Source organism: Pezoporus wallicus, unplaced genomic scaffold (genome assembly GCF_028554395.1).
Source record: "Pezoporus wallicus isolate ANWC-B61680 ecotype Strahan unplaced genomic scaffold, APGP_CSIRO_Pwel_v1 contig_11395, whole genome shotgun sequence".
NCBI lineage: Eukaryota > Metazoa > Chordata > Aves > Psittaciformes > Psittacidae > Pezoporus > Pezoporus wallicus.
The window spans coordinates 977,543-991,034 of NW_026636241.1; the positions used below are offsets into that span (position 1 = coordinate 977,543).

Sequence of the window (13,492 nt, forward strand, 5' to 3'; positions counted from 1 at the left end):
TCATGTTTAGTTTAGACACATTTTGTCACATTGAGTTTACTGTCACACTCAATTAGTGCCTACCCCAGGAGAAGCCATGGATGGTTTCCACTTGAGAGCATGGAGTTGTGGCTGATGGACAGTGATGCAGAACAAGTGCCAGAAGAGAGGAGTCTCTGGAGATGCAGAGCAGAGTCCCACATCATTCTTCTCTTGGAGAAGTCCAGACTATTCCTCACCTGGCTTATTCCCATGCCAATGGGAGAGGAGCAGCCTGTCCATCTTTGGAAAGAAGCCTTTGGAATCATGCCTTCCAAGCATGCCAGCTCTTCCACTGATGCTCTGCACTCTACCATCAGGGCTGGGACTAGGTTGACATCTCACCAATGCCCATTTTTCCTCCACCTGCTTCTTAAGGATTCCTATAGCATCTCATTTATTTTACAGCCCTGGTGTCAGACAATGCTTTAAATAGAGGCACTGTCATGCCTGCCATTGAAAAAAGATGGTATTGATATTTTCCTGGCTTGCTTCAGGTGGTAAGGCTAGCCTCTAACTTTGGGTGGGAGTAGTTTTGCAAACCAGCCCCAGGATACTGAGGTGGTTTGTGGTGTTGGATAAGGCTTAAAAAACAAATGTAGGGTCTTGGAAGGTGCTCCTGCTGCTTGAAGACACTCAAGTCACAGGCTGCAAGTCAGGGTTGTTCAACCTGGAGAAGAGAAGGCTCTGGGGAGACCTTAGAGCAGCTCCAGTGCCTTCTAGTGGAAGGTGTCCCTGCCTGTGGCAGGAGCTTGGAACTGGATGAGCTTTAAGGTCCCTTCCAACCCAAACCACTCTGGGATTCTGTTCTATGAAGGTTCCTCTGAGAGAAATATGACCCTTACAATGGTACTTCCTTGAGTAGTTTCCTTATTCTCTGCACTTTTCACAGAGCAAAGGAGAATAAAACAAAGAAAAAACCCTGATAATTTGAATGGGGAAGAAACAATAGAGACTGGGGAGAAATTGGAATTAGCAACATGTAGTTAAAAATGTGAAGAATTAAGTGACTTCCAAAGCTGGGTGGTCACCCAGCTAAGGGTTGCTGTAGTTATGACACCAACCTGATGGCTGATGCTCTGAAAATGTAATAAAAGGGAAAAAAAGAAAGAATAACCAGAAAGAAAGGCTTTCCCTTTGGTTTTTGTTTGAATCTCAGCCAATGCACCCAAGGAGCCAAAAGAAATCAGTGCACTTACATACACTCCTAGATGCTTGCTGTGAATGTCTTTGGACGAGACTAGGTTCAGTTCTCAGTTATCTTAATGGAAAGATTCCTTTGGATTTCAAGTGGCCTGACCGTATATTTTGTGCCTCAAAATGTACAAAGCAAATCCTAACGTGTATTTTGTATTTCTTTTGTCAGCCAAGGTCAAGTTGCCCTTGGGGAGTGTGAAGATAATCCGTTTCAGTTGCGTTGAGGATCAGACAGTCACATAAATGCAGGTGTGTTGGCTCTTGAGGTTTGGGTTTGTTTGCTTTTCGGTGGGAGGATTATTCATAAACTGTAGACTTGGTGGTTTGGGCTTTTGTTATTAATTGAGTTAAAGCTTAGTGAAACATGGAACACAGACCCCATAATACCCAGAGTGTGTGTTCATCCGTTTCCTTTCTGTTCTTGCTATTTAAGTACGGGGTATAAAATGCAACAGGAATTTTCTTTCAGGTCAGAGCTGTCTTTTATGCATTCTTGGCAGTCTAAAAGCTATTGCATGAAACCTACTTAGCGCTGCTCTTTCCTTCTGGAGAGAGAGAAGTAATAATAAATAACAGCTCTCCAATAAAGCTCGTTTCACTGTGACACGTTAAGTATCGGGAGTTTAAAAACAAAGGGTGAGAGGGGAGAAAACTACCAAATATTTAGCTGTTAAGGAGATTGTAAAACAAAAAGAGCTTCTATTTTTAAAGGAAATATAAATTGTACTGTTATTATTACTCAGCCTCAAGTATTGTTTTCCAGCCAGTTAAATTCTTAAGGATGTGAAAGTTATTCCTGTTTTACAGTAAAAAGAGAAGCCTTCTAGAATAATTGTGAAACCACCAAAACAGAAGGGAATTACTTGGAACAGTGACCAGAAACAGGATAATCACTTTTCTCCTCATTTGTGAAAAGTGCTGATTTGGAATAATCAGGTTCCCCAATGTGAAGACTTTGAGGAATGCTATGCCTAGCCCCTAGCCCATGGTAGTATGCAGCACCCTTATTAATCAGTGGGTTTGTGTTCTCACAAAGGCTTAAACTCATCCTCACATGTTCCTTAACTATTTTTCCTCCTCTTTCAGTATCTAAACGTAAAAGAAGATTGCAAAGCCATGGCTTTCTGTGCAAAGATGAGGAGCACAAAGAAGAGTGAAGTAAACCTGGAAGCTCAGCATCAAGGTTTAGAAATATTTTTCTACCTGCAAGATAAAGCTCCCATTTCTTACACCAGTGGCGAGTTCACCTCAGAGGAGCTGTGCATCGAAGCAGCCCAGAGGTGTTGTGAGTACATGGCTTTTATATAAGTTCTCAGTGGCAAGGCCTGACAGCACAGAGAGGGATGCATCCTTCTCTGCATGTAAGTCAATGTCTGTAGAAGTACTCATGTTAGTAGTCTAGGGTTGGTTTGGGCAGTTCTTAAACTGCTTGAAGTGGAAGAAATTGTGGGGAAAGTCTGTCTTCAGATTGATTGAAGCGATGAGCTCCCACCCTTGTGTCTCTCAAATACAGGTACTGACTTTTTAACTTGGGTGGGATGATGAGGTTTCTTTTAAGAGAAGAGGAGACACTGTATAGAAGTGAACACAAAGCACACTTTACCTCATACAGTAGTCAGGATCTGTCCCATCTTATAAAAGTTTGGAGAGGGCTAATGGAAACAAAAAACCCAATCAAAACCTGTTTGCTAGTTTCAGTTTTCTCTTACTTGACACTTCTTTGCAGAGAGTTACTCACCAGTTAAGATTACCTGAATGGCACACAAGTGCAGTAATGCATAAATGTATGAAGAAGATATCTTGCTTTGTCAGTGTGGTCCGTGAGTCACCAAAATACTTGAACATACAAGTAATTCTATTGGAATTAGTGGATTTAATCTATGTTTCAGCCTTATTGAACCAGGATACTTATATATTTAAAAGTTCTTTCCTGCGGTGATCTCAATTCTGTGTTCCCCAAGCTTCATGGAACACTAGCTATCATTCAGTTGACATGGGAGCAGTGAATCTGGCTGTATGAATGGGCAAACTGGACCTAAGCTTTCCTGCAGCTCTAAAATGTTTTAGGTTGTCACCTTGATTCTTGTAACATTTGGTACCCTTCAGTTCAGTTGCCTAATACTTCTCTTCCATTGGAAAGGCAGGAATGATGGGAATCTGCAGGTCAAACCGCATCAAAGAAGTACTCATGTTGGTTTTGAATAGTTTTAATGAAAATGAGGAGTACTTAAATCCACCTGTTCATGTGAGCATGTAAGAGCTGTGAGCTGCTGCTGTTTGTATGGGTGTGAACCCACATTCTGTGCAACTGCTCCCGGTAATTTTGGTTGTCAGCTTAAAACCCTTGAAGAAATGGCTTAAAATGAGCTTTCCTTCAAATCACAACTTGGATGTTAATCTGTTGATGGCATCTGCCTACTCCTTGTTGACCTGCAGAAGGCAGTGGCTGCCCAACCCCACCTTTAGGCTGCTTAGTATTCATTTCTGTGGTTTCCCTTCTTCCCTTCTGTTCTCCACAGTTCACAATAGAAATAGTTTCACTGAATCCTGTAGGACCCCAACAAAGTGCTCTGCAGTTGGCCTCATTTCAGAAAGACACTTAAGCACATGCCGCAGAGCTCCTTGCCCTGACCAAGGGCTTTTTGCCTCCTATTGAGCAGGAAGCTGAAGCAAGAAATTCAAACAAGGGTAAACCTGTAAACATACCATAGCCTGTTCTTGTCTGGGGTGATGTAAATGCAGAGGTTAAAGCAGGTCAGCCCAGACACACAAGTCCAGGTCTTGTTCTTTGTTGGAAAAGCCTCTGATGAATTAGCAGAGAATGGAAAAATGACACATTCTGTTTTCTGTTTGTTTGATAATGGGAAGGGGATTTTCATCCTTTCACTAAATCTTTCTCTTAACGATGGGAGTAAAGTTTATTAGCAAAATAAAGCTGAGGACAAAGTAGTGGTTTTGTTAAAACACCCATTTCTGTGATCAGGAAAAAGTGAAAATTTTCAAGTTACATCCTTTTAAGATAAAAAACCTTCTGCAAAATCAGGATTTCAGAATAAGTTTAAGGTTTGAAGTACGCGAAATAGGTTTAATACACACTATAAGTGGTGGAGCGAACCAATGTGCACTTTGCAGTTCCACTTCAACCATGATTTCCTACTGTTTGTTTTAAACTAATCTTAGTATTAGTTTCTTTTTATGTTCTGTTTTGCAAGATCAGATATTTGCTTTAGGTATTTGTATTTTTTGGGCGTGCATGTGCGTTGTAGCCTTGTGATTCATTGTTTTCTTTTCTCTGACAGCTGTGTCTCCTCTGTGCCACAATCTCTTTGCACTGTATGATGAGAACAAAAGACTCTGGTATGCACCAAACCAGGTCTTTAAGATAGATGAGAAAACATCATACCGCCTCCATTATCGAATGAGGTAAGTGTAAAACATCTGAGAAATGATTCCTTAACCATATGTAGGTGTTCTGAATCCTAGTGAAGAAGCAGGAAAGCAAAAGCAAAGGAAGCAGCTTGCTTTTCACAGTACGGATAAGAAGTTATCTGTAAAGGCTTAAAATGTCTCGTGATTTTTGTTTGCATCTTTGCTTCATAACCTTGAAGAAAAGCTCCAGATGTTGAAAACCCACAAGGACCCACAGAGCTGTAGATGATGGAATTAGCTAAAACCTAAAACCCAAAAGGCTCAGAAATGTTTTCTTAGGTCAGCATTTTGCATCTTTCAGTTTCCGTTTAAAGTGTCCACAGTGAGCTGTGCTTGTACTGAAGTCAGTGGGTATTTTACTACTCACTTAAAAGGCAAAAGCAACATGCTGCTGCTTATGAAATGCTTCTCTAGGGCTGTAGGGGAATCCGTGTGACCTCGCTGTGGGTGGCATGCACTACACTGGAGGAAGCATCAAACAATAGAAACCATTGTTCCCAGGATCTTTATCTGACATATACCATCAGGTTGGACTTCAGGTGGCATTCTTATGATGCAGCATGTAGCCTGCTGAGATTTTTGGGGCTGAATGGGCACTCCAGCCTTCACCTACTGAAAGAGGAAAGCAGTAATGCTGACAACTGTTGAGCGCTCTCACATGCTCCACCTAAAGGACATCTTCCTTTAGGGTTTGATAGAAACCCAGTTCTGCACGTTATACTGCCTTATGGTTTTGAGTTTTATTCTGACATTTCTTCTAGAATCAGTAGGAGCTGTAAGTGTACGATACAGGAGAAAAATACATAGAATAAACTTTGCTTTCAAGATGAATTAGTGTAGAAATTTTACCCATCTTCCTAAAGCAAGTCCAGATATCGGTTTTGTCAGTTCTTCCAGGTACAACTGTAAGAATATAAGCTTCTTTGTAATATTCCCTCTTTGCCTTGAAATGTAATACATACATGGTCAGTTTGGGCTATAGAGAAAAACACTTGAAGTGACTTCACTGTGTTCACGTGAACGTCTTTTTCCTGATAATCTCTAGTTAAACAATATGACTATCACTTGTACATGCTAATGGGAGAGCTGGCCTGTAGAAACTGCAGTTTGTGCATTCAAACTGTTTTCTAAGCTTGATAGAGAGTAACAACCACTTTGCTTATGCAGATACAAGGAGAGATTTGAAAATGGGATCTTTGAACTGTAAGCCGTTTCAATTCTGATTACACCTGTGCCGGGCTGGAATTGTTATTTTTGATAGATGAACTGTTAAGAATCAAGAATACTGTCAGTCAGGAAAAAGATCTTTGCTTTTCAAGTAATTATAATACCTACACCTGTTTTTAGAAGAGGAAGAGGATACCATGGTCTTGCCTTTTTGCTTTAACACAGTTTATTAGTGGTATTAATGACTTAACATTGGCTAATCCCAGATTTAAACAGCTGTGATTAAGTTTGGCAGATAAACACCACACAGTAATGGAATTGAGTGACTCTCTAAAAGAATCTCTGAGGACTCTAATGGCCTCTTACAGAGCATTAAGTGCCTTTTCTTGCTGTAAGATATCAGTCAGATTAACCGTATACTGGATAATAAAAGAATTTCTTGGTATAAGGCGAGTTTGGGGTATTTCCCCCTAATGTTGAATTTCCTTGATGTGATGTGTTTTTCTCTGTAGAAGAAGGTGGTATTTTAAAAGTGGAGTTGTGGGGATTTAGTCCTCTGAGTAGAAGTAGGATTAAAAAATAGTTTCTGCTGTGTTTGGTGTTTGAATGTTTCTGCTTTGGGTGAATGATGAGAGCTCCCTCCAGGTACTCTTTCATTCCTACTGCATCCTACCTGCACGGTGGGGTACCACCACCTTCTCTCAAACTGCTTGAAGAGCTCCCTGTTGCAAATCCTTGGCTGTTCGTAACTGTCAGATTTTAGGTATAAGGGCAAAATGGATCAATGTTGAACTTTGTTTTCTGTAAATTCTCCTACCATTTTATAGAAGGGAGCTATGGAAAATGCCCTGCTTTCTATATTTAAAAGTTCTGGTGGTTTATTTTCTTAAGCTTTGGAGCTGGGATTTGAAGCTTGGCAGGGACGTTTCTTTTGTCAGATGTACTCCGTGCATGAAAATTGGCAAACTTTGGGGCCAATAATACATATTTAAATCATCTCGTATGCATTTAAGAAGAGACTATATGAGTTAAGCACTAAAATCTAAAGATTCCATCTCCCTCGGAATACTGTATTGGTGAAGTGGTATTTTCCTTCCATTTCTGATCTATTGTGTGTCTTGGCTTGGGCATCTGAACTGCGAGCAGGGCAGAGCCCTGAAAAATGACGAGCAATGCAGGATTGTGAAACTGTTCCCTAAATGAATGTTGTTTATTTTGAGCTTTGCAAGAGGCAGAATTCCTCTTGAAAAAGGAAAATGATCTGGCCTTATGTAATAGTGCTCTGTGTTGGTCTGTATATGATCATTTAGTCATTAAATCAGTTTTCTGTGGCCAACCGTGTTCTGAAATGATATTGATAGATTTGATTTGGTCATGTCCTATTAACATTATATATATAGAATGAAGGTATGTGACTGAGTAGTTTCAAATGCTTTTAGAGGGTTTGATTTTTGTCCCACTGCTGAAAGCTTTAGGTTGGCTTTCTGTGTGAACTTCCATCCTCCTCCTCTCCCCATTGGATCTGTGCCAGCTGCTGTACTTCTGGTAGCAGTTTAAAAGGACTTGCTTTTCACTGGGAACCTTTTCACTGGCTCTGTATTTCTTCCACTCACCCAAAATTTAAAAGAATAAAAGTCTACAGCATCAGAAACCACAGAATTTCATAATATCCGGGACTAGTTATCACACCAGCTGATGGAGGAGGAGTTTAACTGTTCCGTAGCTGCATTGTGTTTAAGCCAGAGGTATCAGTGTTTCTTGTGCAGAGAAAGCAACTAGTGGACATGTTTCTGGCACCTCTGGAAGGTAGGACTGTCATAGCTGGAGTAGGTGAAAGAGAGCAGCAGGTTCCCCTCCAGCACTGGCCAGATGGACTGGATGAAGCGCAAAACACCCTGGGAGTTCTGCAGTATCCTACAGTACTTGTCAGGAGTGTTTGACGTGGTTGGTTGTTGGTGTTCCTACTCATGCTCTAGCTGCTGGTTTTTGGAGACTTAAAAAGACTTATCAGTAAGAAAGGGTGGACAGAAATGGAGTGCAGAAAGTCTCACCTCTTAAAGAGTAATTTAATTCATGAGTCTTCATTTGTCGTGGAATCCCAGAACCCCAGCCTGGTTTGGGTTGGAAGGGAACCTAATGCTCATTGAGTTCCTACCCCTGCCACAGGCAGGGACCCCTTCCACTAGAGCAGCTTGCTCCAAGCCCCTGCATCCAACCTGGCCTTGAACACTGCCAGGGATGGGGCAGCCACAGCTTCTCTGGGCACCCTGTGCCAGCGCCTCAGCACCCTCCCAGGGAAGAGCTTCTGCCTAAGAGCTCATCTCAGTCTCCCCTCTGGCAGCTTAAAGCCATTCCCCTTGGCCTGTCCCTACAGGCCCTTGTCCCAAGCCCCTCTCCAGGTTTCCTGCAGCCCCTTCAGGCACTGGAGCTGTTCTCAGGTCTCCCCTTCAGGAGCCTTCTCTTCTCCAGGCTGACCCAGCCCAGCTCTCTCAGCCTGGCTCCAACCCTGTGCCTGTCTTAGGCAAAGATTTCTCCGAAGTTGCTAGCAGAGGTTTAAACTCTAAACAAATTTGATTTCTCTTTAGCAGATTCCAACTCCTTTAGCAGTTTTCAGTTAAATAGCTTTGTGTACAGATACGAGTATAAAGCTTGTTTGCAATATACGCAATTGACTGTGTCCCTTTAAAGCCAGATGGTTTGAATTAGTGCCTTTTTCACCAGCTCCATTGAAACCAGCAGGAAGCAGCAATTCCAGGGAGTGAGAGAAGCAGAAATTCCAGGGAGGCATCACACTGCTTCCTGCTCCAGCTGCAGGGGCTATGCACAGTCCTGCCCTGTTCTTTGATTCAGTGCCAATGGAGGAGGAGGAGGTCTGAAGTCATGTTAGCCCGTTGGAGGAGTCATTTTACGTTGGAATGGTAATGCCAACCATTGCGCAGAGTATTAACACTCACACTGCTCAAGCAACATAAGAGGTGATGGAAACCTAACTTATCTGAGTGGCAGCTTCTTGCATGAGGATGTGACAGTCAGTCAGGCCTGGTGTTGTGCTAAGAGTGAGATACCTGTTGAGTGGAACTGCTGAAAACCTTTGTCTTATAGACCATTTTCCCTTAGTTTTTCCCCATTTCCTCAGGTCAGACATGAGGTTTCACCAGTGACCTCTTAAGTTGCAGCCTCAGGGCTGAAGATTGGTGGATTTTAACTTTTAACTGGTTTTCTTTGTAAGTTTAAAATATGTATCTGATGTAAACAGAGGATTTCCCCAAACATTTTTAAAGCTTATTCCTCTTCTCTTGCAAGATACTACTTTACAAACTGGCATGGGACCAGTGAAAATGAGCCCTCAGTGTGGAGGCATTCCCCAAGGAAGGCAAAGAACTATGAGAAGAAGCTGGGACCAGAAGGAACCCCTATTCTTGATGCAAACTCATTAGAATACATCTTTGCCCAGGTAAGAGGTTGTTTGCAAGTATCTCTGCCATTGTAGTCACACAAAAACTGTTTGATCCAGTAGAAGCTGCTTTAATGACTTTTAAAGTACGTGTAACATTACCTGTTAGTGTTGGTGTTTTCTTCATACTTCTGGGTGGTGGAAAGAAGATGTGCTACAGGAAGAACAATCTGCCCGTATGCATGGTGTGTAAAGAAACTTATCTCACTGTCCAAAAAGAAAGGGCTATATCTTTATAGCGTATTTTCTTTCAATCTTAACCATTTTTGGATATAAATGTTACCACCTTTTCTTTTGTGAAACATTTTTAGTAACTTTGACATCTGTAGTCCTACAGAGGAGCATTAGGAGAATTAAAACTGACAGTATGGTGTCCTTTTAATGAGGGTTTTTTTAGTGTGTGGTATTAAAACACTGACTGCTAGTAACCACTGTCACACAGGCCTTCCATGCTGTTTCTCCTTCCTTCTGTTGTGCGTCCCCTTGCTGGCAGTACATACAGCACACTGGACATGGCACGGAAAGCAGGGTGTCCCTGTTTCAGAAAGCTTGTGCTCTTGTACAGAAAGGTTTGTAGACACACAAATGGTTTTGCAAACCAGAAGCTGTCTGGTTTCACCAAAGAAATGGGAACATTGAAGTTGATGAAGGCTTGTGAAATGAGCAAATGAAATGTACTGGGAAGAACTTGTTTACTGTTAATTCTGACTATAATTACTGCAGAACCTTCAGGCTTTGAAATATGGCTGTGTCCTTCAGCAGAAGAAATAACATGAAGCTGCTCCAGTGAATCCTTGTTTTATTGTGAAATCACAGTAAGAGAAAACACCAAGTGAGCTACAGCTCTGGGTGCATTTTAATGGTGCCACTTGCATTCTAAAGTAGTAAAAAAAGCAACTATTTTTTCTTCAAGAGGAATGAAAACGCCGTTTAAGTTGTGGATTGAGTAGGGACCTTAATGTATATTGTCAGACAGTGTTGTGTTAAGCATTTACTTTTGGGTAATAACATTAAACCAAAGGCCAAACAGAAAGAAGTGATCCTTGTATAAGGCAACAGAAATGTCTTTGCTGGTGATTCCATCAGTCTCTTGAAGAAAGTGTCTTTGTAAAAGACTTCTGTCAGGCACAAATGTTAGTGTTTCTTCTCAAATAGGCAGGTTTGTGGGTGACTAGTGATTGCCTCTGTTTTGCTGGTTGAAGAGAAGACTGCATCTATTGCATAGCTCTTCCCTTCTCCTCCTACCCCTTCCTGTCCTGGCTTTCAGCTTTGGGTGACTCTTGCTTGAGGAGAGCCTCTGATCTTGTGACATATTGCTTGCTCATAGGAAAACCATGACAAATACCAAATCTGGTAACCTATTTTTTGACTTGCTTCCTATCAAGGGTCAGTATGACTTAGTGAAAGGCCTGGCACCAATCCGTGATCCTAAAAATGATCAAGAGGTTCATGAAATTGAAAACGAATGCCTGGGCATGGCTGTCCTTGCAATCTCTCACTATGCCATCAAGAAAAATGTGAAGCTTCCAGAGCTTCCCAAAGATATGAGGTGAGCCTGGACAACTTCTTTGTCACTGTTGGGTCTGTTGCACTTGTCTTCCAGAAGGGATTTTAAGCATTTTACCTTCCAGGGTCCGACTGTACAGGAGTTACCAGTTCCACACTACTGTTGCTAAATGGGTCTTCCTAATCTTGTCAATAAAGATATGTATTAGAAAACCTGATTTTTTTCTCATTTGGAAAGTATTTGAAATCTATGAAGCTAGTGCAGCCAGCCCACTGATGTGCTGGGTACCAAGTGCCTTGCTATAGATTCAGGCTCTTGGATTGGTATGGTCAGAAATGACAGCGTTAAATGGCAACCTAATGAGGAAGCAGTTAGAATAAATCAATTTGATTATAGATTTGAGTGGGCTGTATCCATCTGACTAAAAAGCTTTCAGAAAAGGTTATTACCTGAAGTCCTGTTGGCTATTAATGCTGTAAAGACTGCTACAGTACCAGCTGCACAGTGGTTTGCTGCATCCTGTTCTCTGTAACGTTCCAGGTAAGGCAGCTGCACGTTTTAGAGAGTTAAAGGCTTAGGAGACAACAATATTAACTCATAGCATTGTTTTTCCTTCTAGTTACAAGCATTACATTCCTGAAACCTTGAACAAGACTATCAGACAGAGGAATTTCTTAACCAGGATTCGGATAAATAATGTTTTCAAGCATTTCCTTAAAGAGTTTAACAACAAAACCATTTGCGACAGTAGCGTGACTTCACGGGATCTCAAAGTGAAATACCTGTCAACCATGGAGACCTTGACCAAACATTATGGAGCAGAAATTTTTGAGACTTCTTTTTTGCTGATTTCATCTGAGAATGAAATAAATAGATCCAGTTGTGGAGACAATGAGATACTCCCACTCTATGAAGTCATCGTAACGGGAAACAATGGAATTCAGTGGAGGCTCAAGCCAAATGTAAGTATCCCTTGATAAACGGGAGTTAGAGGATTGCTGAGGGGGGAATAATAACTGGAACAAATGATCATGGTCTTCAGACACTGTGGATCAGCTCTTTATTGAAAGGACTTCTTTTGTAGGATTTTTGCAGGTTGGAAGGGACCACAGGAGGTGTCTAGTCCCAGCCTCCTGTTCAGGGTTAGCTTTGAGATCAGATCAGGTTGCTCAGGGCTTTATCCATTCTGGTCTTGAAAACTTCCAAGGGTGGGCACTGCACAATCTCTGTGGGCAACCTGTTTAGCAGGAAGATCAAAGACTCTACTGTGCAATTAAAGACTATACAGTGGTGGGGCACTGGCACAGGGTGCCCAGAGAAGCTGTGGCTGCCCCATCCCTGGCAGTGCTCAAGGCCAGGTTGGACACAGGGGCTTGGAGCAAGCTGCTCTAGTGGAAGGGGTCCCTGCCCGTGGCAGGGGTTGGAACTGGGTGAACTTTTAAGGTCCCTTCCAACACAAACCAGTCTGGGATTCTATGTATCTACCAGACCAGACACAAGTCTTGAAAGATTAATGTCTGTGGAGGTCTTTATGGTTTTGTGCTCTGTCTTGATACCAAAGCCTGTTAATACTGTCTGTATAATGGCACCCCAGGTGCTGTATTTGCTCATACTCATAGACTTTTCATGAATAAACTAAAATACAGTGACATTAAAGCTGAGCTTTCTCACCTCATGATACTTTACGTGATGTTCCTTGTTTCAGTGCTGCTAATTGATTTTGCTTAACCCTCTTCTGTACTTTGTGGACATAAATATTAAATATGCTCTGGGTTTGAAGGGGTTACGGCACATTCTACAGTTTTTCTCCACATATAATACTTGAAAAATCAACCTCTTTTTGCTTGCCTCAGTTCCCCAGAGTGGTGAGAACCCTACTGATAACTATCTTTTGTAACAGAAACGATTGTGTTTCACTTCATTTAGAGGTAACTTAACTGTCTCTGATGGGGAATTTGTTTTGAATGATAATATTAATGGGGTGAGGGAAGGAAGAGCTGATGTTTGAGCAGGAAAGCTTGCAAGAAATGCAACCTGTTTCTTGTAAAGCTCCTGCTTCTGCTGGTTTATAGATTGTACTTATTTAAATCCCTAAACCAAAGACTTTCATCTCAGTGAGAACCTTCCTGTGACCCTTCAGCCTTGCGAAGAGAGAGGAAAGTCACCTAATGAGCGCTTACTTTCATCCTCATAAAACTCTGTCTTATGGACAATTCTTGATAGAAGTATATCTTTGCAATGCAGATACACTGAATGTGTAAATGAATTGATAATTCAGTGCAAAAAGCAAACAAAAACTAAATAGCTGTGGAAGATCAATTTGTCAATAAAAACACTGGGCTAAAAAAGACATGTTTTTATTAGTTACTTTTATCCAAAATGTATTTGCAGTCTGTACAGACAGAGAAAGAGAAGAAGAAGAAAACCGATGGCAAAACCAGAAAGGATGAAGAGAAACTCAAAATTCAAGACACATGGAACAACTTCTCTTATTTTCCTGAAATCACCCACATTGTCATCAGGGAGTCTACAGTCAGCATTAACAAGCAGGATAACAAAAGGATGGTAAGAACCAAGCCTTGGATAGGTTTCCCTTCCCTAGGAAGCTCTAGTGACACAGCATTGCTGGGTCAAGAGGTGACAGCCTCCTTGAGGAACATTTTAACTCTTAAATAGCAGGTAAATATGCTGTCCCTAACACCACAGATACAGAAGTGATA

The 13,492-nt window shown here is 41.6% G+C and overlaps 1 protein-coding gene across 4 annotated transcripts in view; it reads left to right on the forward strand.

The window, feature by feature from the left end:
* JAK1 (Janus kinase 1) overlaps window positions 1-13,492 on the forward strand; it is a 63,409-nt gene that overhangs the window by 34,493 nt on the left and 15,424 nt on the right. For all 4 annotated transcript variants that reach the window (XM_057399223.1, XM_057399224.1, XM_057399225.1 and 1 more), the window contains exons 2-8: window positions 1,385-1,464; window positions 2,302-2,500; window positions 4,515-4,638; window positions 9,115-9,265; window positions 10,651-10,814; window positions 11,392-11,734; window positions 13,164-13,337. In XM_057399223.1, coding sequence (XP_057255206.1) covers window positions 1,459-1,464; window positions 2,302-2,500; window positions 4,515-4,638; window positions 9,115-9,265; window positions 10,651-10,814; window positions 11,392-11,734; window positions 13,164-13,337 — 1,161 coding nt within the window. In that variant the 5' untranslated portion in view covers window positions 1,385-1,458. The remainder of the gene's footprint in view (window positions 1-1,384; window positions 1,465-2,301; window positions 2,501-4,514; window positions 4,639-9,114; window positions 9,266-10,650; window positions 10,815-11,391; window positions 11,735-13,163; window positions 13,338-13,492) is intronic.